Source organism: Nipponia nippon, unplaced genomic scaffold, assembly GCF_047370975.1.
Source record: "Nipponia nippon isolate SJK-2023a ecotype South Korea unplaced genomic scaffold, ASM4737097v1 scaffold_10, whole genome shotgun sequence".
Lineage (NCBI taxonomy): Eukaryota > Metazoa > Chordata > Aves > Pelecaniformes > Threskiornithidae > Nipponia > Nipponia nippon.
This window is the reverse complement of record NW_028262291.1, coordinates 6,333,398-6,360,711: the sequence shown is the minus strand read 5'-3', so window position 1 is coordinate 6,360,711 and position 27,314 is coordinate 6,333,398. Positions and strand designations below refer to the sequence as shown.

General features: G+C 35.7%; 1 protein-coding gene across 1 annotated transcript in view; it reads right to left on the bottom strand.

Moving 5' to 3' along the window:
- LUZP2 (leucine zipper protein 2) overlaps positions 1 to 27,314 on the bottom strand; it is a 197,370-nt gene that overhangs the window by 103,149 nt on the left and 66,907 nt on the right. Inside the window, exons 2-4 of the mRNA XM_087746719.1 lie at positions 4,869 to 4,986; positions 3,328 to 3,398; positions 2,396 to 2,477 (exon numbers count right to left, since the gene is read on the bottom strand). Coding sequence (XP_087602845.1) covers positions 2,396 to 2,477; positions 3,328 to 3,398; positions 4,869 to 4,986 — 271 coding nt within the window. The remainder of the gene's footprint in view (positions 1 to 2,395; positions 2,478 to 3,327; positions 3,399 to 4,868; positions 4,987 to 27,314) is intronic.

Here is a 27,314-nt window from a genome sequence, read left to right as displayed (position 1 = left end):
AGGTCAGTCCTCAGTGTGATTAGTACTGTAAAGGAGAGGAACGTCTTTAAACCTCATTTTTGTTTCCTCAAGCCTGAGTTGCTGCTTCTTCCCTCAGAAAGTTGTTACTACCTAGCAGCAGCTCCGCTGTCTGCTTTCTGAGAGACTGTGCCCACCAGCAGATCCCCAGAATGGCAACTTTTTAGCTGCCTACCATTCTTGGCTTCTCTAGTCTTAAAGAGCCAAAAAAATGGATAAACAGGCACAATAACATTGATAACATTGTTTCTGATGAATCATTTGAGCAACTGATAGTGAAGAGTCTTGCCATACATTCTACAAGACGTGGATGCAAAGCGTAATGTATCGCTGTGGCGTCTCCTTTGTTCTTTTGGTTTGGTCAGAGTTCTTGAATACTTTCCAGGTTATTTTTCATGTAATTTGACTTAATTCTTGTAAATTCTTAGTTACACTTTTGCATTTACCTAATAAAGAACGCCTTCAGGCAGGTGTTCCCTGTTGAATATATACAGCCAATTAACATACAGTAAGCGTTGTACTATGCCTCCTTGGCAAGTGCAGAAATCTGTATTTCCAACCCCCCTCCAGTATTTTACTCATGTGGCTTTGAGAAATATAATTCCATTCTTATTTACTCTGATGAAAATCAAGTTTTACTTCACCAAATCCTGTAGAATAAAATGTGCTTAAATTGGATTAGAAACAAGACTCACAATTCATTAAATTAGAATTAAATTCAAGGTCCCATTGTCTAGCTAGGCTTGCCTCAAAGTACCTAGATCTTCTTTCATAGCATTCATATTGCTTTCAGAAAAACATGAAACACATGGAGAAACCAGATGTAAAGTAACCCTATGTGACAGAAATAATATTTATTTCCATTTCTATTGAAGCTTTCATCTGAGAATCCTGAAGGACTTTTTGAATATTCATTCAGTCTCACTGTATTGGTAAGCTTCATTAGGTACATTTTACCCTGAAGCATAAAGAAATAAATGTCACAAACCAAGGACACAGTTCTGCTTTCCTTAAAATCAGTGGCAAATTTAATATTTTATTATTGGCAAATTTTAGAATTCACCTCAGGAATTCAGTTTCTCTAACCAGCTGACAACACTCCAAACCAAGTTGTGTTATAAACTCAGAGGGGTTTTTCCTGGTTTCTGCAGTAAGGCAATATTTTTGCTTACAGTTAACAGTAGATTTTGTTTGACTTGTGTAGAACAAATTTTGTGCTCTTCCCCGGTGCTAGGGTGTGGACTGAATTTACACAAGGCATTGTTGCTCAGGTTAGAAAAAGCACTATATCACAAAGAACAACAGAGCCATAATCCATTCACTACATCTGAGATTTAGTTAACCCACAGCTGAATTAGACTTGAATATTGAACAGAGATTAAATAACAAAATATGTTTTCTGCCTTTAATTTGTAGGACTAGAATTCATTGTGCTGATTAAGCTGGTAGGAACGTGTCCATGCACCTGGAAAAAGACAACTTTTGACCAGCATGTTCTGAGTACTTAGCAGTGAAGACTAGATTCTTGTTTTTTCTTATTTCAGGACAATACATCTTGCCTCAGTACAAAACCATCTTATACAGTGCAGATATTTTATAAATCCTTCTAGCAGCTTGTTTTCAAGTCTAGAGTTACAATCACAGAACACTTGGTGTTTGAAGGGGCCTCTGGACGTTATCTAGTCAACTTATGCTCAATGGTGTTCACGTTATAAGACTACTACAAACCAACATAGGAAAAATTTCCTTTTTACATATTAGAATTGAACAGAAAACATGATTCTACTTTTTTTTTTTCTTTTCTTTCTCCAGCAGCAAGGTGTGGCACTTTATACCCCATAGTATTACAGTGCTACACAAAAATCCAACCAATTGTACAATTTACCCAGAAACAGAATTTCATTAAAGCATGAAACCTTAATGGGACTTGATACCTTCCTATAGTGATAATTAGATCTACTATGGTCAAAATTGGACACTCTACTATGGTTCTATTTTGTTGCTGAAAATCGGCAGTCATTCCAAAAAAGTCAATGGACGTATGACAGTGTACGTTGGTAACAGATGAAACATGAGGGTCCATAAAGATTACTTCATCAGGGAAAGGACTTAGGTCCAAGTCTCCAGGCCCAAATCTCCAAAAGCATATACACACACCTAAATCGCACAGAAATTAGTGAAGACAGGGATCTTGGGGCTTTTGAACTTTTTTCAGCTCCTTTCTTCTGAAGCTTGTAGAGTACTAACACATACTTGAAATCCAAGTTTTTTACATGCAAAGTTATTTGAGCTAATGACAAATTCTCAAGGCAGAAGGATTAAAAAAAGACAGAAGAAACAAACAAAAATAACGAAAGAAGGACAGGGAATCACTCACGGTAGCTTGCTGCTTCTCTGCTTTCTCAGTTGCCTCATTAAGCTGCTTTTGAAAGGCCTCCTGGAGAGATTTCATTTCTTCCCTAGTTTTTTGAAAACACAGAACACAAACTTCATCACAAGTGTCCATAAAGAAATAATTCTTCAGATTCTAGAAAAGGCACCTTTAATTATTCATACTAACAGACAGATGTCCTGTGTCTATGAGTCTTGCTAATAAAATCATAATGATCCCATGAACTATAGTGCCAACGCAAGACAAAAATTATCTATGATGGAAATTGGCCACCTCTTACATCTACTGAGTAGCCTGCTGTGCGAAACATCTGCTAGTGTATAACTTCTAGCAAAAAGGACTGGCAACAAAAAAGTGAGGAAAGTGGGCTACTGAAAACATGCCAAAATGGAACCACACTATTATCAACAAGAACTAGTTTATATCTGCTTTAAAATAAATAAATAAATAATGCTCAATAAAATTCAAACTTCATCTGGTTCTTTCTGGAGACAGGCAACACAAAATTCAGTAGAAGATTCTGGGATACAACTGGACAAGAAAAAACCCAAGAGGATAATTTTTTGGATTGGGCTTTATTTGAATCAAAAAAACCCTTTGCATTACTGATGCAGTCAGAGAATTTCTTCAAATTGCGAGAATTATAGTGGGCTGAGATCCTCTGCTAGCCACCTCTTTCTAACCCACAGCATATGACACACTGTGGAGCTGTGCCTGTCCAATATCAGCTAATACATGATTTGTTTCAAAAGCTTCCTAAAATAGCATTCCCTGACCTTATTTTACTGTTACAATCAGCAGACTCTGGAATACAGACGGTAGTGTTTATAGATTAAAGTAAAAGAAAAGATGGAATTTTCTAGTCTGACAGCTTTCAGTCTGGAAAAGGAAAGAGAATGGAAGAGGTGGGTTCTTACCTTTGCTTTTGGCCCAGTTCCAGAAGTTTCTGCACATCATTTTTGGCTGATGCTTCATCATTTTTCAAAGACTGATTGCAAAGGAAAAAATCTATTACCAAAGAGATCTTTAATGTTATTCATCTGTGAAATGATTAATTTGGTCCTCTTTCATAAAATGCTCCTGGTGAATTACAGATATTACCACTTGTGAGAAGCAGAGGAATAGCCTGACTTTTCTTTTACCATAACTCAGCACAGCTAACTGTATACAGCTATTTTTCAAATATTAAATGAGAGCTGACCAAATAAGTAGATTTAGAAACAAACAAATGACTAAAAGCATTAGGATTGTATGATAAAGATAAGTGTGCGTATATACAGAAGATAATACTACAACATTTTGTCTATATCTGGATCTCTGCAGTGTTGAGTATAAAATAACTCATAATTTTGCTGAGTATTACCTTCAACTGTGCTGCATAAAAAAATCCCATTCTTAACTAACTTTGTTACAAGGAGAACATTTATCTAAAAAGAAGACAACACCTACAATAACAAAGAATGCTAAAGCACTCAAAAAAAAAAAAAAAAAAAAAGAGGAGAAAAGGTTCAACAGGCCACAGTTCACATTAATTAAAACTAGTTCACATTAGTTCGAACCAGAGAAGTCTGAAATATAACACAATATAATAATATAATACAGCACAGTATTGAGACACAATACCAGCATTCTCCTGTGAACAGACATAGGGAAGCTACTCCTTATATTTTTCCCATCGAGCTTACATCAACATGATGATAAAAATGCAATGTCAGGAAAATACCATCCTTTAAAATGGCATGACATACAGAGACAAATCTCAACTGATAATGAGTCTGAATATTTTTACCAGACCAACAGACTATATCTGGAAAAGGTTCCTAACTGAATATCTGGTGATTTTACCTCAAATCCAGAGAAGGACTTTTAATCTACGTTTTGCTCTGAGGAGCTAATTTGATTCCAGAGTTAATCTGACTATTGCCCTGTCAGCCTACCCATGATACCTAAAAGTTAAATACAGAGGTATCTCAGCTCTAGCCGCAGGCTTATCTAGCAAAATTTGTCAGCTAAACTTGTAAAGTAATGTCCTGTGGTAAATCCAGTCAGTCCATGTAGATGGCACGTCGGGTAGGTAAAGTGAGCAGCTAAACTAGGCTGAGTATATGTAACTCATCAGCAAGGATGCAACCTGCAACAGCAAAGGAAATTCTTTATAGTAGCTGCCAGGACAAATGTGCAGTAACTCCACGAAGACAGCTTATTCTTTTTCCTTCCCTTCCTTTTTTGTTCTACTATGCTCTATTTTCATATTTTCTTTAATTTTTTTGAGGAAGTGGACAAAGGGCCCAACTCATTAGGACTGTGTTTTCCATAAAAACATCGGTTTTATGTTAAGTACAAGATTGACAAAATAATAATTATTCACGTATTTTAAAAAAACGTATTTTTTGTAATAGATATCAATATGAAAAAAATAAAGGTAATTAAACCTACAGAAACTGAGACACAACCTAACCTGGAGGTTTACTTTAATTCCCTCAAGTTCTTTAGAAGTCTTCGACAGTTGACGAAGGATATTGCTCCTTTCCTTAAAGACTTCTTTCAGCTGTCTTTCCAGTTCTTCATAGCCCTGTCTAACACAGAAAATAAAAGCATGAGATCTTCTCAAAACATTACTCAATGCATTTGAAAACAGTCTTAGTTCATCCAAATTGAATTAATTCCAACACTCTTTATAGATTCCAAATTGGAGTGTGTCCCCCATTCACCTATATTATAACTTGATTTCTCCTAACATAGATAAATAGATGTTTTATATGTCAAAATGATGTGCTGCATCTAAGTATGCAAATTATCAGACTGAAACACTGCAAATGGTGTATTGTCTGTGATGAGCAGGAGACAGAAAGGATGTATTTAACATGAGTGATGGGACATAGCATGAGATTTTTCTTGTGTTAAAAGATATTCCATGCAAGAAACCAAGCAAAACTTTGAAAGTATGAGGTTTTGTGACACCCAGTAATTTGAGGGAAGGATGATTCAGATCTATTTTAACTTTGTAAAATTTATTTCATTCCACAATTTCTCCTCACTTAAACATCCCTACAGTATAAACTAGAACTGACAGATATGCTAAGAGGAATCAAACCTAATTATGAATTAATGGGTAAGTCAAAATATTCTATCCTTTTCAAAATGGTAATTTTTACCCAGAATGTAACTATACATTTTAAAGTTTCTACAAAATCCCCAATGAAATAAATCCAATTCGTATTGGTTTAGGTTGAATGAAATACAGATCCAACTCTCATACCCCATTTAAAAAAAACCCAAACATTACAGTTAATTCTAAAACAACATACTTTTTCATTTATAATTGTCATTTTGAGGAAGACTGATCAGTGAATTGAAACATCCATTCCTTCTACAACTTAAGTTTAATTTTATTTTATTTTTTTCCTCCTTGCTATACCTCTGGTTCTAAGGAGGGGGAATAAAGAACCTCAACTCTGCAACACATCAATACTAACATCTTATTGGATTCAAGACCTTGAAGTTAAACAGGAATCTTAATGCTCTTTTAATGGATTTTGAATACACACTTCAGCAAAGAAACTCACTAAAGCAAATTAAATGTGCTATCTAATATCAGTCCTATCTATTTTAGCAACAGACAGCTCATGAAATATGCTAGACTTATGAAAAAAGAAAAATATTCTCTATTAAATGATACTTAGATACCTGGATACCTTAAATACCTTAGATACCTAGAAGAGATGAAAGTGAATAAAATGTCTCTTTCATCAACACAAGACTTTAGGCAAAGAATCTTAACATTATATTGAAGTTTCAGCGATAATTATATTCAGCTTTGACAGAACGTTGCAAATTAAAAAGCATAGAGTTCTTTGAGTTTGCATATCTAATGAAACACAAATGATCTCCAATTTCTGCTTGTTGCTGCAAAAAAAACCCAGCAACTTTTGGTCTGCAACAGAGCACCCAACACTTTCAGTGAAGATCTTCAGCACAATTGCTAGGTCGTCTGTTTCATTTTACAGTAGTTCTCTTTTAGAGGAGAGTTGAAAATGAAAAGAGGAGAGAGATTTCCCCCCCTTAATACCAAAAATATTTTCCCAGGATGGTAAAATAAAAACTACAGTCTTTCTAATGTGTTCCATAGCTGGTAGATAAAAAGCTCAGCTGTCAGTATTTTATTCCCTTTATAAATTTTGTTTTTTTCTTTAAATTTGTGGAGGAACTTCATTTTAAGAAGCTGTGTTTTCAGACCATTTCGATTATGTTCATCCACCAGGGGAAAAGAAAAACTGCAGATCTAGTGGGGGAACACGAACTGACTCTGAGAATGACTGGGTAAAGTCAGTGTAAGGAGGTAATGCCAGGACTCAGCTATGAGCACCTACTAGTCACCAAACAGCACTCATAAGTAATGGAGGCTTTGGTTCAAATTTTTCTGTCAAATTGAATGAAAGGACCTACTGTTATATGAATTAAATCTAGGCAGTGCTAGAATACCTGATAAATATTAGTATTCTGGTTGTTATATGCAATGTAAATAAAATCTCCTGCATTAAGTTTTATATAGAAAAACATATAGTTATTTTTTTACCACTCCAGCTATGGGTGATTATAAACAAGGTATACATCACTGTAAAAGAGCTGGCCCACCTCAGTGGGAGTAACAACGTTATGTGTAATCAGCCTAACAAGCTTCAGAGAATACTCCCATTTTAATTTGCTGAGGAACAGAGGTCAAGGAGGAATTTTCTCCTGCTAAAAGTAATCAGGTAGTTTCAGTAAGGTCAGCACTTCCATTCCTCTTTAAACATCACAAGAAGTGTGTTAGACTTATTGGTCTCTTTTGCCACTGAAATGTTGTGCTTTTGTTTAAAGTTAAACCCTGCATTTAAAAAAATGACCTGCAACACTGTCTTAACATCACTTTAAAGTAACATGCACACCCCTTCCAATTCCAGTTTATCTTCAGCATTTAAAGGCAATCTTGTCCCAAGTAGCCAATTATGCTTCCCCATGTGTATTCAGTTGGCACAGGTTTCACTCTGTTGTCTTGTAAATACTGATACATACCAATCTGCATAAACTAGAACATTTCCCAAATTTTAAAATTAAATTTAATATAAACCATACATGCACTTATATTTTCCTTCATATTATATTTTATGCCACGCTAGGCAGGCAGGAGGAGACAAAAAGCCAACAACTTACCACCGTGAGTCACAAAACAAACTCAATCCTCAGAACTGTTACAAGATAATTTTAAAAAAAGCAAAGAAGAATGAAGATACAAGACATACCTATCAGATCTATTAACTATTAGATCCTCAAAGGTTTTAAATTCTGGACAATATTATCTCTGACATCAAGCTTTGACTCTTAGCATTGTGTCCAAGAACAGTGCCAGTGTACTTGAAGACAGTAAAATTCGACTCTGCACCTGTGTGATAGCCAACAGACCCCCGGATCAGCCCATCTGCTTTGGTGACCTCGATTTCTACATTGTAAACTTGTGTCATTTAGACCAACGAAGTGCAATTCAAGTGAGAAAAGGTAAATCGGTAAATACAGTGGTCTAATCATGAATCACTTAGATTATTCAAGAGCTCTCATGTTCTCCCACAAAACTGAATATATCTTCATTTTTACACTTTAATATTAACAAAATTCTCAGGACTGGGTTTAAGGAAAGATCCACGGTCAATTGTTTTTCTTATTCTTCTCTTTGACCAAAATTTGTGAGACCCAAACATTTGATAAGCACTCTTTGGAAGGTTTCACACACATATATGCAATACAATTTTAAGCGTGGATAGATAGGCAATTCTAGAAGTAAAATCACTTTTCCACATCAGCATGGCCACACTCTGCAGCTGTGTCATTATATTAAAAGAACGGTGTTTTTTTTCTGAAGCTAATGTTAGATAAAATATTATTTCCAACATGACATAGTAATATTTCTTTCATCTGTGAAAACATATAAATCAAAACATATAATCACAAATACAGATTTTTGTCCTGATGAACATCAGCAAACTCCTCTGAATTTGATTAACTAAGAAGAAGATTATTTGTCTGATTAAGAAACAACTGCAAGACGTAAAGCAATTGGACCAGATATCAACAAGACTTAAACTGTGTAATTCCTCTGAATTCAGAGAAGATTTAAATTGAAAGAACACCTAATCTATATCTAGGAACCTGAACGAAACATACGGCTCTTCAAGAAGGATGGCATCACCCCTCACCACGTGGGAGAGAGGAAGAGAAGGAACTTTAGTAGGAAAACAGTGAAATGTTAAACGTAAAGACAAATTATGTGGATATAGAGGAGAGTGGATTCTTGCAGCCAGAAAAATAAGCTCTAAACTGAACAATTTGCTTATGCTGAACTTGGATGCCAGTTTTGTACTACAGTACAATTCTGGAAGAAGTTGACTCAGTGAATGCAATGTGTCACCAGTGTACCACCCTGCCATAAACACCATGAAATCCCAGTGACTTTCTGCAATCTTCCGATCCTCCAAAACTGTCAGGGTTCTCAACTCATTTTGCAGTATAATTATATGTGGCCAAAATAAGTTAAACCCATGCCTAGCAAACTCCGCTAAGTAATTATACACAGATTAAATCTGTTCTCCGAATATTGGGTTACACTAGTTACACCATTCTGCAAAATAAAGTGTCATTATCAGCATATCCACCTGGGATTAAAATGAATCATTATCATTTTAGCACATTAACGTGCTTTTACAAATGTTCATTATGAAACAGAACAATTTAGCAATGCTCTGCATGTTAAGGTCATCTGTAGTACTCCAATTGCAAGTTGTTTTGCTTTTACCGTCAGCCGATTGATGTCGTGTCAGTGTAAATTCCAATATCATTTCTTTTCAGGGAATGATATTCGCTTATAGTTTTAAGCTTAGTCAGCTGTTTTGACTCTTCTATTATTCTTACTGACATGATTTAATAGATTATAGTAAACATTTCAACAGATTCTAATTTTCAGTTTGCAACAGAGACAAATGTCTAGTAACTAGAAAGACTTGTGCCCCAGAGATCACTCCACCTCTGACTGTTATTTCCTTAAATATTAAAGTTAAGATTTTAGTCTTCAAAATAAGGATTGAGTTTATTTCTCACTGAATAATATGTAATATGTCAAGACAAAGTAAAATTGATTTTGTTTTCCCACTAGGTTTATAAAGCCTGTCTTTGAAATAAAACTTTTATAAAGATTTCAATTATTTATGGTACATAAATGTCCCTGAATGAAAAAAAAAACACCAAAACCAACCCTTAAAACAAAAGAGAAAACTGAAACACAACCTGCAGTTTAAGACAAACTTAGATAGATGTGTCTTTCAGCAAATCTGTTATCGGTTATATTCCTCAAGCCACTCTTTTTTTTTAAAACTTTCCTGCTATAATTGCAATTAATATCTTAGGTCATCTTACTGTAAATTCTAAGAAAATTAGGTGAGATGATGAGAAGGTCACAGCCTCATGGGTTTGGCTGGTTTTTTTTAAAGCAGCAATAGTTAAGAAAAGAGTAGATTGTATTCCTTTTCATGCATCATAAACAGTAAATACTGCTTAGAAAGTACACTTGCAAAGTGCATGATTGCCCAGGTGTTTCTAAAGCAACCTTTTAAAGATATTCTTGGTGGCAGATGCGTACACATGAGTGTGGTCTATATTCAAGTGAGAAAAAGATTCATCACAATTCTAAATCAACATATCTGGAAGTTCAAGATAACAATCTCTAAAATTGTAAAATAGGCAAACGAGACAGAAACCATTGACAATAACAACTGCAATGCTGCTTTTTATCTCTCTCTAAATATGAGCATTTTTAAACTAGAAATTCAGTGTGAGGGAAGTAATTTATTAATGATTAACAAACAGAATGATCAGGTTATCTAAAAGTATGCAATATCTACTAAACATAATTACAGTGTGTGTATATATATAACATACTATAATAGTACCTAACCTATTTTTATCTGATTTCAGTCAGCTCTGAATTAACAATAACATTTGAAAAAAAACATACAAGCATTAAGTTGATCAGCAGACAAACTCTCGCTGAAATGCAGCCTTTGTCAGATATAATTGTTCTCCATACTCAAATGGCATTTACGTTATGTGTTTTGTATGTGGGCATTATCTAAACACTGTGTTTCAGACTGGGGGAGGGGGAAGGATGAAAAATGACCACAAAGACTTGGGGATTTAGGGTGAGCCAAGGAAAATTTTTATTTATCTGGCCTTCATAATTTGTGCAAAATATTTGGTTGGAATGTTTCACCCCTGCCTACTGAAAATTATGTATGATCCTGTGGTCCAGGCTTGATTTATTAACAGTTCAAATAAAAATCACATTGTCAGTATTATAGACTATAGCAGTTATGACCACTTAAGTATACTTAAATGCCCGACTTATTCTAACTTTAACGCCCCACAAAATGGTAGCAGCGCTGTATCATTTTATTTGGTTTCTACACAGCTAGCAACTAGAGAATCAGGTCCTTTGCATCTATTTCCTCTTACTTTTTAATGCACTCATCGTAAATAAACCGAAACAATCTAGCATCTTTATGGCAGACTCTTGGCTATGTAGAATAAATGACTCATCAGGGGAAAGATGCAACTGTCAGTTCCCATCAATGAGTAAATGAGCAAAAGGAGATTTCTGAAAACTTGCAGCTGGCGTAGATACCTGCCCCCAGGAAATGACACAGCAAGTTGAATCACCACGTATAATGTGATACTGAAAATAATGACCCAAAGAAAAAAAAAAAAAACAACTTGTATTCATACACTGAAAAGTGCACAGGCCACAAAAGCAAACAGTTATCATCATGAAAGAGGACTGTAAAAAACCCTGTGATTGATCCCACAGAAAAATGACCCATCCTCCCAAACATACAAATAGGTGTGATGAGCCTGTTTTCTTCTTCAAGCTATCATTCAGTAGGCACTTTTCCTAGAGCAATGAATCCTTAGTGGATTTATACAGTTGTAATATCAAACAGACATCTTCTGAAAAGGAAGTTATTAAACTCTTTACAACTGTTCAAGTATAGACTGCATAAATATGGTCTTGTCCTTTGTATGTAGAGTTGACTTTCACATCAGTTCTACAGGATTTAGTTTTTAATAGGAAATCCATTCACACCAAAACCATTCTTTTCCTGGTAGCTAACATTACCCTTTTCGGTTCTGATATTCTTCATCATTTATGTCCCTAATACTGCATTTGGTCTGATTTTCTACTGCATATCTAAAACATTTGACTATGATCTTAATGTTATTACCCTTAAATACAGCACTGTTACACTAGTCTCCTCAGATAACCAGCGACGCTTTTTTCCAACATCTCTTACAATACAGTCAGGTTAACATTTCTGCCTCAGCTAGCTGTATATTATTCTCGTAGTTGTTTTGTAATTTTACATTTAATTCTGCTGTTTAATAAAAGAAGAACCTACCAACATCATGACATCTATAGGAAATCTCACTCTCTGTCTAAGCTCTTATCTCAGTTGATATGAAATTGAAATATTTCTACTTTACCTGACAAAACTGTCAATGGGTAACCTCTGAAAGTCTGTTTCATTGTTTCATAACTTAGTTTAGTAAAGTTCACTGATCAGCTATAATCAAGTTTTAGAAATGGAACTTGTAAAACTTTTTTTTTTATTAACCCAGAGGCAACAAGATGAGAAATTAGTCCCAGATCATTTGATTCTATATACGTAACCATGCACACACAATATATACATAAATAAATGTGCACACAAATGAGATGCATAAACCTAGGGCTAATGCATTTCTAGGCAGAGATGCCACAGGAGTATTCTTTTTAAATTCAAGCTGGAATCCTATAATCATACTAGGAACATGCATAGTGAGATCAGCTGGCAGTATGATCTAGATATTCCAAATTCCACTCAACATTTCTACTGGGTGTGGAAGGGCAAACAACACAGTAAAAGGTTAGCTAGTTAAATTAACTTCCCCTACTCTATTTTTAAAAATAAATGTGACTTGTCTTAATCATAAGCTACCCACTTTGTGTCATGTGGCACTTCTCAAAAATCTAATACTACTAATGTAGATTTATTGCATTAATAAACCATACCATGTTTTTTTTTTTTTAAATCTATGAGTAAAAAATTTTTCAAATTAGCATCTGAGGAAGTCAGGATAAAGGTGATATTGGTAATTAAAGGACTCATGTGCTTCATTTATCACCAAGATCCTAAATTCCTTACCAGTTGCTACCCAGCACCACAAGCACCTAAGCATCTTCTGTGTTACCAGAAATCAAATCCCGACACTGCTGAATCGCTGAGAGACACCAAGAAAAGAACAAGGAGGTGTTGAATCCATGGTCTGGTGATTGGAAAATGTAAGTTAAATGTTGATCTTGTGAGTATTTATTAGGGCAGGGAGAAAAGCCAAAGCAATGAGCAGTGTGAAAATTAGGGTTCTCCTGCACTTACAGAGACCTGAGATGGCCTGGAAATTGTATTGATAATATAAGCTGTAATAAGAAAATAGTTGTGATTTCTGCTAAGGGAGTCTAAAGTCCCTTCGCTGAAGTGAATGCCACAAAGATGCCCAAGCAAGGTGGCCCAGACTGGCTGCTTCTGTGGTCCTTCAATGCCAAGGGCATCCCACAAAAGTTAACTGCAGCCTGACCTGGGCTAATCCCTTTATATTCTGTGATATTTGAAGGAGAGGAACAACCCCTTCGGACAGGGAATGCAGTGACTCAGGACTGAATCACTCTCTAGCGAGATTTGTCTCTCCTACTGACTGTAGAGGAAGCCTAGCAATAAGCATCATCAGGGTAATGTTTTCTGTGAAAGACTGGAGGTGGAACAAAGCTGCTGAACATAACAACTGAATTCAGCCGGTACAGTAGTCATTGCACAAATACCCAGATCACGACAGTAAACCAACAAACACAGCTGTCGTACTGACAGTAGAGTAGTGATACCGATGAAGACTGGCAGCCTGCCTGCTCACACCAGGGCTGCCAACATGGGCTCACTCATGTTGAGCAGCCTCGGCTGCCAAAGCCTAGTGACTTGTTAGAAAGGCATCACCTTTGAACACAACTTTAGTTACAGATTTTCAAAATCCTTACTCTGCTTAAGGATTTAGAGAAAATGCATCTGCACCTGCATTGCTAGTCCATCTGTCTTACGTTTGAGATAGCAGGTATTAACAAAATAATTGGGTTACTAGCAACAGAGAGATATATATGTTAAAATTTGGAAGAAAGAAATTTCCTTGTTATTTTAATTCCTAGCATTACAAAATATGATTATATTAAGCTTGTCTTGTAGCAACAAATTTCCCATTTTTTTTCCAAATATTCCCAATTTCCAAATTATTTTTTTCCAATTTCACAATTTCCAAATATTTAAAATTGCTGTTGCATCCAAACTTCTACATTAGTTCTGCTCAAACATGAATAAAACAGTCTGTTCAGTATAATTCTTCCTCTCTTCTTTCATATGCTCTTTTGTTAATGTAATTGAATCTAGGTCATTACAAAAAATAAATCTTAAACTTTTTCAACTGAAGAAATGAAAAACACCTCCACTTGATTAAAATTGTTCCAGACATTTTTACATAAATTTAGAAATTCAAGAAGAAAAACTTTATTGACTATTATATTGTCTTCTCCTACTGTTCTCTGTTGGACAGTTTACAGTGTTTCAGCCCTTGAAGCTCAAAGCCTTGGAACTTCTGCCACTACCCCTGGGAGGTATTTCCACAATCTACCAAAATCAGAATATTAAAAAAACCCCAAGTTTCCTAACTTTAAGCCTATATTTTCCCTTTTTTCACTTTTTTCCCTGAATCATGGAAACTCTTGCCAACAAATCTGTCGCATCCAATTTCACTGTCTCCTGTATCCTTTTACTCCTTCACGGTGCTATGAATTCGAATAAGCTAGGCACATAAAGAGTAAGGACAACCTCATGGTTGGAAAGGCATCAAATGTAAACTACTTATTTTCTTATTGTGTTTTGTAGGCAAGCCATATGGCTAGTTTAATATTTAAATTTTTGTTTATGCACTTTGACATCTGAGATTAAGGAATATCACCAGTACCAGAGTCCTATCTGCTCCTGAACTTGGTTGACGTGGAATGACTGAGTGTATTCAGTTATAATCAGAAAATGGTAGGTCTGCATATCTTTTGCTTTGAGGGTGAATATTTCTTAATTTTCATTCAGTTTTCAAATTAATTGGGACATTTCACTGCAAAATATTGCTTCAATATGTCAATATATCACTAAACCATTATTACCACAAGATATTAATTCATAATTGCATATTGATTATATAATTCCCAAATGATAGGGTATAAAGTGTGCTACACTGTGGATATCCCACAAGTGTAAAAAGAATTTAAAGAAAAATAAAAAGCATCAAGACCATGAGGTGAACTTGTTGCATAATTGGTGCTACTAAATTAACAGGATAAAATAAAGGATAAAACTAGCATAGATACTATCAACATATTGTTGGCAAATCCCAAAAAAAAGGTGTCATAGCACACCATTGAGCCCAAGCTTCTGAGGACTGCCTCTCATTACCTGATGGTCAGCACTATGTTAAATTGCCTTCTTCCTAGCTTAGAGTGGTGGCAGAGCAAGCATGAGCCTGTCCGAAACAGACAATACCAATAACGTGGTGAAAACAACTTTTTTTGTACAGAAATTGTTACAAAAGCCACATAGTATAAGAAATATATAAAAGTTCTTATCCTGTCTCCCAGACATCAGTAGAAAATTTGTCAGTTTTAGTTGACTCTTCTGACATCACATCCTTGAGCTTACAATATTAAAGCCTCATCTAGGGGAATACCAGAATCTGTCTTGGACTCTTGGTAAACTTTTCAAAACTATCTGGGGGTAGCTTGCTTGCAATAAACCTCCTCTTTTTCTTTTTTTAATCCATCTGCTAGATTATTATACAAAAGAAAACCCCTGCAAATCCCTTCAGAAGACTAAAGGAAACACAGTAGAAATATTCCGTTCTACCTAGCAGAAGGATTTCTAGATACTTGTTTTACTCAATCTGGCACAAAATGAGAAAAGTGAAACCCAAGCTCCTTATAATGCCTGTCACCTGCTCAGCAATTCTGCTAGCGGGTCTGTCCTTGCACCTGCTCTTCACGCCTTTATAGTAGCATTAGAACAATAAGCAGAATAGATAGAAGCAATTGTGTAGTTCATTTTCTGCCAGAAAGGACAACTTTGAACAATTTACCATTAAATTTGTCTTTATGCTATCAAACCACCTTTGCCTTTGTTCATTCCACTGTGAAAACAGATTATCTCAAGATACCATTATCCTGTGCTTGTACAAAACACAGGACCATGCATGCTGCAACTCACTTATTTAGGATCTTTAATATATTAAAAAAAAAATTCAATTAACTCTTTGTTACTTTTTTGTTTGTATTGGCACAATGACGATGCTGTTCCACTCACACATCCAGGATGTCTTTTTCACTTCTGATTATATAACTTACAAAAATTATTCTCCACATCTTGAACTGTGTCCTCACTAAACTTCAAACACTTGCTTAAAATACTCAAAAAGCCTAATTATATATAAGTGCTGTTCTGGATAGAAATCCATGTTCTTATAAGCTGTACTTAAGTGCAGGCCCCTAGTCTATTGAGAATAATTGAATTTGGTTTTGTTGCTACTATATTAGGCATTTTTCTTGAATTGTACAGATGTATTGCATTTCTATTTTAAATACAATTAAACAGTAGTCCCAAAATGCATTGCTTGTTAGGGTCATATATTGGCCAACCAAACAAAACTATTGTTTTGACCTTAGCCATAACGTCACTTCATTTGTATTTCTCCATGTGATACGATCAGGTAAAAAAGAAAGTAAAGAGAAAAGACAGGCAAGCTGAAGAGAAAAATACAGCTGTATCTGCTAAGGATCAACGTATGATCCCATGGGAGAGAATATGAATTGCAGAAAGACAGAAACAGGACAAAAGTCATCGAGTGGAAAAGAAGATATAGAAGCAGCAGAAAATAAATATGAAGTTCTGAAGAGAAAACTGAAATCTACATGAGAGTCAGAAATATCTGAACAGCCCAAAAGAATTGGCAAGTCCCAGGTAAGCAATTAAGAGGGCTAAATAAAGAATTTCAGGTCCACTGCTGTGTCTCTGACTCCTTAACTACAAAATACTGTTTTCAGCACAATTTACATCAGGGAAATTTGGAGTAACAAAATGTAAACCAACTAGTGAATACAAATTATGAGGAGTAGACACGAGTACCCAGCAAGCAAGAGAACTGGCAATTTCAAAAAGATATTGATTTCTGAAACATTAAAGACAAACACTGAAAACAAAAAAAGAAATTAGGTAGATTTTAAAGAACAAAAAATGCAAAATAAATGAAAGGGACATAAAAGCGAAATTATTTCTCTATCTAATGCTTGCCAAAATACTGTAAATTTCTATAACAGAGATACAGCCCTTTCAAATTCAACCATAGAAAGTTATCCAGAAATAGTTGTATGGAGGAAACATTGCAATATCTATCTACTTCGTGGTCCTCCTTTCAACAGATGATATATAGAGATATGCATATTATTTCAACAGTTCTTTATCCTGTGAGATGCTTCTTTCTGTTTCCCTCAAAAATGTACTGAAACTCAAGTTTAAAAAAAAAAAAAAGGTGATACATAAAAAGTTAAGTAACAGCTGCTATTCCCATTGGACCAATACCTAAAACCATATTGATTCTTCTCTTTATAAAGTCTGTATGAAGTTAGTCTTCAAACAATTAAGCTTAATAAAATGTAATTGTCTAAAAAAACTGCCTGTGATATTTATAGCTTGATGGTTCATCAGTAATATATCTGAAAAAACAGAATAACATGTGAATGGATAGACTCCAATGGATAACATGATAGAATAGATCAGCAAAACAGGCATGCTTTACTTTTTTATATTAGGTTTATTTATATATTTTCTTCTAAGACAAATTTGTATTTCCAAAAACTTGGATATAAAATTTTATGTTTATAATAGAAATTTTAGGTCAGTAGGGATTACACTTACTAATCACCATGCCGTCCATCCATTCTGAAACTTATCTTACTAGTGTGTAGGACTTTGGTGAGATTTGGATCAATTCTTAATGAAATCTTTGGTGGTTTTCACTTAACACTTCTATTTCAGAAAACACTTGAGGTCTATGACAAAACGTTCAGGCAATTTGCTCCCTTCTTTCCATCAGCGTTCCTACCATGTTTACTTGTTCAGTGCCTAAAACACTTCATAAACGCGGGGATTTTTTTTGTTTTCACGTCAGATTTTCTGAGGCATCTATCACGTCAGTATCCGAATGATCCAGAATCATGACTGGTTCATTTTCTTCATTGAAGTAAAAATCCTTAGTGAACAGACAAGAATGTCATGAGGGGAAAAGGAACACCAGGTAATGAGATACTGCTAACCTCAATTTGTTAAGCGGACCAAGCAAGGGACCATCTGCATCAGGACAAGCCTCACACTCACAGCCACACTGACACCCTCCCCATACAACTGCCCAAGATGCACCCCAGTTGCCACTCCAATGAGCTGGCACAGTCGCACATGGGGGAAAACACAGCACTTTCTCCAAAGGGTCTCAGTGTTGTGCACTGTGTGGCAGATGGGCACCAACATGTGATGGTTCCCCCCGCTCCTTTTTACATTGCCTGCTCCCCAATCTCTGCTACTGATTGGTTTTATAACTAGATGTCAGTACAAGCCTACAACCAAATCAGCCCTCGATGATACTGGGGGTGTACTTTCCAGCAGTTTCAGGTATTATTATGCCTTTATTTGTTGATCTGCAGACCATGCAGACCATACCAAGGCTCATCACCCTCAGTTCCTGTTTGCGTTGTCCTGTTTGCCAGGGCTCACAACACTCAGTTACTCAATTCCTGATCAAGACAAGGTCATGATGTTTCTTCAGCATAAATATAATAGAAAGCATTATCAAGTGCAAATATAAATGTTTCTATCCCTTCCCACTATAATCTTTTTAATTCATTGAAAATACTTATTTTCTGAATACATCATAATGAGAATTACATGGGGAGGGAAGAAACAGCTAAATTACCACATACAGAATGCAAATCAAGTGCTAAAGAACAAGGTTCTTACCGAGTTTCATGTATATTTGTGTTTGCTGTTGAGAAAATCCTTCTGGATTGCTGAAATGCAGCTATGTTAATAAGCAGATATAAAAAGCAAAGGCTGAAAACCAATGCCCATCTCACTTCCTACACTTTCCTTTTCTCAGACACTAACTCTTTCCTTAGCATATGCCTCCATCAGCAGCCAGCACCTGGTATATCTTCTAGATGGAACAAAATGTACCTCTTAACTTCACTCCAAAGTTTTTATTTTTATCGGGATCCCAGTGATACAAGCTCTTCTTCAGCTGCATCAAGAACTTTGTGAACTAAACCTGCTCAGAGAATATCTAACTGACATAGAACAGCTGTGACCATACATTCATTTTTTCCTCTCATTCCATACCAGCTTTGAATGGCATTTCCATTGCAGATTCAGTGGAAGAAAATGCTACATAGCTAACTTTTTCATCAACACACTTTGTGACATCAAAAGTTTCTTTCCAAGGATGGTATGTGAACATGCCTGAAATTTGCCGTATATGCAAACCAAGGAGGATGGTTCAATACATTGGGTATAATACTTCTCCTAAAAAAAGAATAGCTTCCCTTACTCTGTATTCAGCCCATTTTTACTAGATCAGAACTGAGCCAGACATAATTTCATTAAATTGTCTATACTTGTAATTTTTCTTAGCATGACTGTCACACATTTTTCTAGGTTTTGCACTGCCTTTTGTGATCCTCACTCAAGTGATCTTCAAAACAACCATATCAAGATTGGAAAGAACAGGCTGTAGCACTACTATAACAATGCTGTGATCAGGTAAATTCATACATCTCCTGATGGAGAGATTTCCCAAGTTATCAGCATACTAATACATGTATGCTGTCCAACTTCCAGTCTACAAATATTATTGCAGAACTTAAATTTTCCTGAATGTCCAAAGCATCGGATCTCATAATTTCATTCAGGTCATTGTTTGTTTTCACATATAAAATAAATATAATAAAAAGAGTTCCCTTCAAAAACTGTTCAGGAATTAAATTCAAATTTGAACAGCTCTAGGCAAAACTTAAAAATAATCCTAATTCCTTACCCCCAAAAAATAAAGATAATGGAAATATGTAAGACAGCTAGCCTGCATATATTCTCATCTCTCTGAAAACTGTGCTCCTGTGCAGTAAGTGTGCAAGGATTTACCTACATTATAAAAAAAGGTGAAGGTCAAACTGCACTTAAATATCTCTTGTCAGTTAAGCAACTTAAATAACTTACATCGGTTAGTTTGAACCTATACTCAACTTCTCTCCGGTAATAGCTTAGTTTTGAGGGAGCTAAAAGTGTTAATCACTTTTCTGGAAACACTGAGAACTTAAAACAACTGAGCATTTTGCTGTTGCTGGACCTCAGATAGTATAGACAGGGTCTTGGAGAAGATCCTGTTCCCCAGTATAGTATACGTACTTGGTTTGAAAAACCTTTCCTACTGCACTTGGAAGTATCGCTGAAGAGCAGTCTGACTGTGAGAAACAACCCAAGCTTTAGCAGAGATTAGTTACAAATTCCCACAATCAAAGTGAACAGTAGTCAGTCTTTCAGGAGGCCGTAAAGGAGACACTTCTATTTACCACTACACATTCCAAGAAGGTTAGAAAATGAGTATAACCTATATCACCCAACAGCAATTTAAAGGGTTTATTGATTTAGCTTTTATCTGAACTGTAGAATGGTCTCCTCAAGGGGAATTACAATACGAGATCACTTATCAAGGACAAGTCCACTCTCTGAAAGAGTGATGTATTTTGCCTTGTAGTATTTATACCCAGATGTTTAACTAAAGCAAATATGCATGAAGGATTTTAATTATACTGAATTACAGTATTATTAGATATGAGAAAGGATTAGTTGCTTAGAGGGTGAGAGTTGTATTTAACATATCCATTTTATGATTTGTGCCGTCTACAAAATCTGGGGTATTGACTTTCTGATAATTCTATCATCGCTCGCTCCCTCCCCCCAGTGAATGGTTTATTATTCTGAAAAAAACAAAAAGATCAGAAAGTGACAGCTGCGTTTTCAGACCAATTGCTCCTTGCACCTGGTGCGCATTCTTACGTGAAACCAAGAAAGGAATTGTACGTGGGGGAAAAAAGCCTTTGTACTTACAAACATATTTATATCTAAAAATCTACCGAGCCAAAATATAATGTATTTTCCTCTATATTTCTTTTTCTTGAGAACCAAATTGAAAATACTTGAAATCTTACAAAAATATGCTTTTCTAGTTATATGTACTATTCATTATCATAGCAAGACTCTTGTATTCATTTCAGTAACTTCAGAGAAGCAGAGGTGACGTAGAGCCTTGATGATATATTTACACACTCCCAGTTGGGAGAATTTAGAAAAAATGCCTGCACATACAAAATTACACATTCCTATGTAGCTCAGAAATCAAAAGTGGTATTTGTGATAAAAGACTTTGGATAGTCATACTTCAAACTCCCAAGCTTCACACATCCGTTTATGCTACAAGCAACAGCCAGCACAACTGTGCCCTCATATACGTGCAGAAATGCCACAGTTAGGAGGCATGAATGCAAAAGCATTATTAAGATCAGAACTTGAAGAATCCAGTTCTTACAGGCTTGCTCAAAGCCCAACACGTCTTTCACCTGTATTTTTTGTTCCCTGTTCTTGTTGCAAGACTTGGCCGATATCCACATTTTTCAGGAAGTAATCATCACACTTGTCTAGAAGAGCTTATTTATGGTATGCAGCTCAATTACTGAGACTGCTATTAAGATCAAATAACTGAAGCAAACAGTAGCAAAAAGAGATAGCAGACCATCTCAGACCAGCAGGACTATTGTCTGGACAAAGAGAGATTATTTTTGTTTGCATATAGTACACCCTTACCCTTCTGTCAGGTTTTCAAAGACTATGCAAATGTGAAAATAGGAAAGGGAGTTGCAGCACATTAATTACAGCAAAGAGGCCAACTTAACTATTACGTCAACAGAGTGGTTGACATCGACCACAGTGGAAGCTGCATTAGGAGCTATATAATCTTTTATGTCTTTCTGTTTGGATGAATACTTACGTGTCAATAATTTGTGTTCATTTAATATTAAAAGTGGTTATTAATTAATACTAAAAGTAAGGCTGCAAAGTCAAAGTTCGTTGGGCAACACACCCTCATAATAAATATTTTGTGGCAGTCATTGTAATGGAAACTCTTTGATATGAGTCAAGAGCTTGCATTCTTATAGGAAAAATCCCAGATAATTCAGCACATTAAGAGCAATAAGATTCTAAATATTTAAAAGGAGTTCTACAGAAATTATGCTATGTATAAAATCCTGTATTTCTCCAGCAACAAACTCTCCCGTAACAAAATTAGACAAACTGAAGTTTATACACACACCTTGCCGACTTGAAAGGACAGTACCTTTTGAAATCTACTTCAGTGAAACAGATCCAAATGTTTGGTAGCGTAACATTTAGTGTTTATGATATAAACCTAGTAGCAAACTCGCCAAGAATTACATAGTCATTACACAGCTCTGTGATTGCTGTTTATCGTACTCTCTTTTGTTTGTATTATAAATAAAACTTTGGAATCCTTATGTTTATACTTCTTTTGTGATGAATTTTATGAAAGGAAGGGGAGAAAACAGTAGCCATTTAAATATTCATTCACTTTTTTTCCTCACTGCACTTCATGACATGAAATAGTCATTAGAAGTGTGCCACCTTCTATCAGCTACACAGGTTTGACTTTATGAACCCAGAATATGACAGCATTTCATTTTCTTTCCTTACACAGCCTATTAAACTAATGCATGTTAGTCTAAACCACAATGTCTTTTCTTAAAAGGGACAACTATTAATTTCTAACTATTTATATCTGAAGTAGTCTCATTGTTACTAAACCCATTCTCACTATTACCAGAGATGCGCGTGCATATGAAACCAGGGACTGATGCAACATTCTGTCACGTTGGATCACTAGAAATTTTCCAAGACTAACTGCATACTGCACTCAGTGGATCATCTTCTGAAGGTACCTAGATTTTTAATTCAAGCTGGAAAAATACAAGAGGAGGGAGAGCACAATACTAAATGATTCAGTTTTAGTAATTTAAAAATTGTTTTAATTTGATCTGACTTACAAAGTGGCTCTTGCTAGAACGAAAAAGGAGCAACGAATCTACAGGAGCAAAGGAGAAAGCACTACAACCCCCATATTCAATAGCCCAGTTATGAGTACATAAGAGAGTTTGGTTCATATTTTCAACTACTTTAGCTTTTATGTCTGACCACAATGTAAAGCAACCAGGTTTTAAAGCACTTAAAGGTGACACAGCAGCTCTCACTGATGTTGTTCACACTTTATAGAGAATTATATATTCATCATGGTAGGAGTACAACAATCCCATCCCTCATGTGACTGATTCTTTCAAAAAGAAAAAAAGAAAACCATTCTCAATGTGCTAGCCTATTTGATACAAAGTAAACCAGCTGTAAATAAATGGGATTGATGGGTACTTCACCTTCTCACCTTTCAGAGTAACTAACTAGCTTCATATTTTAGATATTAAACTGCAAAGATAGCACAAATCCACAGCCTGTATAACACAGAGAAGGATTTTATAACATTGAAGAGAGGGAGGTTAAGAAAAATGAAATGTAATTTATTTGAATGTTGTTGTTGTTTGGCAATTGAATCAAAAATAATTATTCATTCTACCTCATCACTTTTAACCTATATTCAAAAGTTTATGTTTAAAAATATTAGATGTTTAATACAGCGTATTAGTTGTAAAAAACCCTAACCCTAGAAAGGAAGCAGAGTTTCCTTTCTGGCTCTTGAGATTGTTTGCTTTGTTTTGACATACTCATTTCATTGCATGTGGTAACGCCAAGAGTCCAACGTACCTTCAGGGTAAGAAAAATGAATGTCACTTTTTGTTTGATAAATAATTGGGCTCAATTACCTTTCTCTCTTTAGGCAACTAAGACCGGGAAAAAAAGTTTTACAAAATCAACAGCCAACTCACAATAGATCCTGCACAATACTTCTGAGGAAAGGAGAAAGAAGTCTTAGCTCCCTAAAAAGACATTTGTTGCAATGGCAGTCAGTATTGGTACGTGGGGCCCTGCTAACATTGCTTTGAGAAACGAGTGTAGTATTAACACAAACTCCTCCTCAGGACCCTCACCAGGCATACTGCTAGGAGCACGATAGTTTTGGCTTTCTGTGCTAGTGTTTTACATCAGCCCTAAGGCGAGACCATCCACTAGCATAATACAGCACAGTTCTGTTGAAGGCAATGCATTTGGCACGCAGCACATTTGCTCGTCTGCAGTCACGTACTTCATTTGACAAAAACTTCTTTGTTGAAGACAAGTCATTCTTTAGGTTCTTTTCAAATGAGTTCACCTTTGCTGCTTAGCTATAGAAGATTAAGCAGGAGAAAGGACAAGCGGACTGGAAGCAGTCAATTATTTTGTGTTTGCAGCCTAACATCTATCTATGCTCACGAGCCTGCAGCAAGAATTCTTCCTTAACTGCAGCTGATTTCTTGGTACACGCTGCTTTTATGGGGTCACTTGCAAAGATTTCTTATTACCTATCATTACTATGGCAAACGTCTGCAAAACAATCAAATATTGATAACAAATTTAAAAGAAAATTTAATTTGATAAAAATTATTTTTCTGTCCATCTTCTCTTCAACTTTTTTTTAAAATTATTATTTTATTCCCAACTTTTGGAGGCACTGAAGAGCACCATACAGAAGATGTTCCAGGCATGCATCTACTGCTGACAGACAGGGGGATTCTGAGAATGAACCAAATGCAAAACAGTATTCTTTATGTCTGGATTTCAACTGTGGGACACCTCCAGCTTCTGCTAAGCTTTCCAGTGAAATACAGTTCTCTCCTATATCAGGAAATAAAGTGTTTAGGTTCAAAGGCACTGTTCTATACTCAGATCTACAAATTAGAAAGCAAATTGCTCTGTTTCTTTAATTAACAGCTACAGGAGAGCAATATTTGAAGCTGATGTCTGTCACAAAGTCTGCACTCTAGATTTTGGTATAGTTCAGAATTGGCCATAAAATACTAACCTTCACCTTCTGCAACAGATTCTGAATGAGGCCCTCACATGTGTTTTCTTAGATAACTCCTCCAACATAATTTATACAGCATACAGATTTCTTTGGGGAAGGAAGGGCTGACACTGATTGTCACGAGCCCTCTTCTCCCAGCGATGTACTAGCATTTTTAAATAAAGATTGCACAAAAGGGATTCGCTATTATCAAATTTCCACAGCTTAACACTTTCAAGGTACCTTTGGCTAGTATCACACATCCAAGAATTAGAGAAGGGGTGCAGGAGAGTGTCTTGTTTTTAAGAGGAGGACAGCTGTAAGGAGTTAATTTCTATTTTAGCTTCACATGTATTTTTTCCAAGTCTTATAACCTTTGCTTTCGTGCAGTATTCCAAAAGCTTATATACTTTCCCGAGTGATCTTTGAATAGTTCCCTACTGCCAGTTTCCAAGGATATATTAAATTCTCATCCATTATCATTTACATTAGAGTGAGTTTTTGAAGTCCAGTATTAAGTTCATATAGCCTAGTTTAAGTATTTTTATCCTACTATTTTTAATGTAGCCAAGCTGAAGAAATGATGATCGCTGGACCCTAGGGGTTCAAAAACTGATGTCTAATTCATCATTTTCCACTGCATAGTCTGAAATAACCTGTGAAGCTAAGGCTCTTCAGCAAACATGGTTCAGAGGAAAGAAAGAAAAGGAAAAAACAGTACTCGTACAGTTCTTTTTTTGGTGGGGAGAGGCAGGGAGCTGTGTTTTAAATTGTTCCTAGCAAAAACCAGTCTAGTTGTCTAGTTAACTGAAACTCTCCTTGATAACTGCAATATCCTCCTCCACACATTTAAGCTTTGCCCTGTAAAGCCTGTTTACAACTTATGCTTAAGCTATCTTTGGCAAAGCTGTCTCTTTACCTTATGGAGTGTAGGTTTTTAATTAGAACAGCATCAAAAATATTTACATTAAACAGACAAAACTCAGTGGAAAAAAGAAGCATCTGGATCTGATGGCTTTAACATTGAAATCTTTCATAGAAATTGCTTTTGTTTAATGAAACAAACTCAAAGAGCAAGCTTCCTTTGCTCTGTCGTATGCAGATATCCAATGCAAGACAGAACCTATCCCTGGTCCTATAATCTCTTGTTAAGCTTACAATACATATTTTTTTTCCTACACAATTTAACTCACAGGACCTCCACAGTAGTCCAAATCCAGTGAAGCAGCTGATGCCAAGTAAGTCCACGCACGGTGCTTTCCTATCCTCTTCTTTTCAAATGCTTTCTCTGAAAGTTGAAAACTGCCAAGTGGTAGGGAAAACACCATATTTAAAGTACACAGAAAGACAATACATACAGAAAGCGAATTCTAAGGCCTGGGGGCCTTTTTGCAGCTACTCTCTTTACATGCCAGTGGAGCAGAACTGTGAGTACCCAGGCAAATCCCCGATGTAAACACCACAGAAGAAACAGAAAAATGAACCCTCATTTAAAAAACAATGCAATGCCTCGCTCTTTTTAGCAAACATGGTCCATTTTACTTTTATAATCCCCAGAGTGCAATGCTGCTGTCAATCCCAAAGATACATTTAAAGACTGACAGATGATCTAGTATTACGCTAAGCAGGTTTTCTGCACTTTCTTTTTGTTGTACTCCATTCATACACATGCTCTGCTGTCCACAGCCCACTCATGAAGGTACATAACACTACCAAGGAACGTATATAGAAATTAGTTGTCTTCAGGGTTCCAGCAGCTGAACAGAAAATACAAATGCACTCTCTACCCAGGAGCTAGGAATTTATTATCACTAGCTTTATGCTGAAAGGCTCAAAGGCTAATTTTTGATGCCATAAGGCTCAAAGGCTAATTTTTGATGCCATAATCTGTTATTTAATGATCCAAACCCTGTTTGTCTAATATTTGGTACATCAACCTATTCCAGATGTTCTCAGCCTGCAGGTTCCTGATAGTCAATCAGCTTGTCTCCTAAGGTATGAGCAGACCATTTTTATTACTGTTATAATTAGTACTCCAGGTACACTGGGCAAACATAGATCGACATCCAATATGAATTGCATGAGCAATTTAAACCTCAAGGAACTTGTTTTTATGTTCTATACAGCAATTAGCTTGAAAACAGACTACGTTGTCATTTCCATGGTAATGAATCATACCGTCAGAGAAATATCAAACGTAATCAAGAAGACTGATATGATACTATGCAAATTATGAATCTATAAGCCTGCTTTAAGATCAAGCGATTATGGCGGGGACAAAGGCATGAAATATAAATCCGTATCATGCTCAATATCTTTTTTTTTTTTTTTAACTTCGAAAACTGTAGATTGGCAGCAGGAAGAAATGTAGGCAGTATTTCAGTCTCTAAAAATAATGATATAACCTGTTTGTTTCCAAATAAAATTAAACAAGATCTAACAAAAACAACGGCAAGCACCACTAAAATGACAGTCATACTCAGCACTTACACTGATCAAGGAAAACACAAATTTTACTGAAATATAGCAGATTTCTAAGGCATACCTAAACTCTGAACTCCGGAGAGAGTAGATTTGTCAATTACTCTTTATAGAT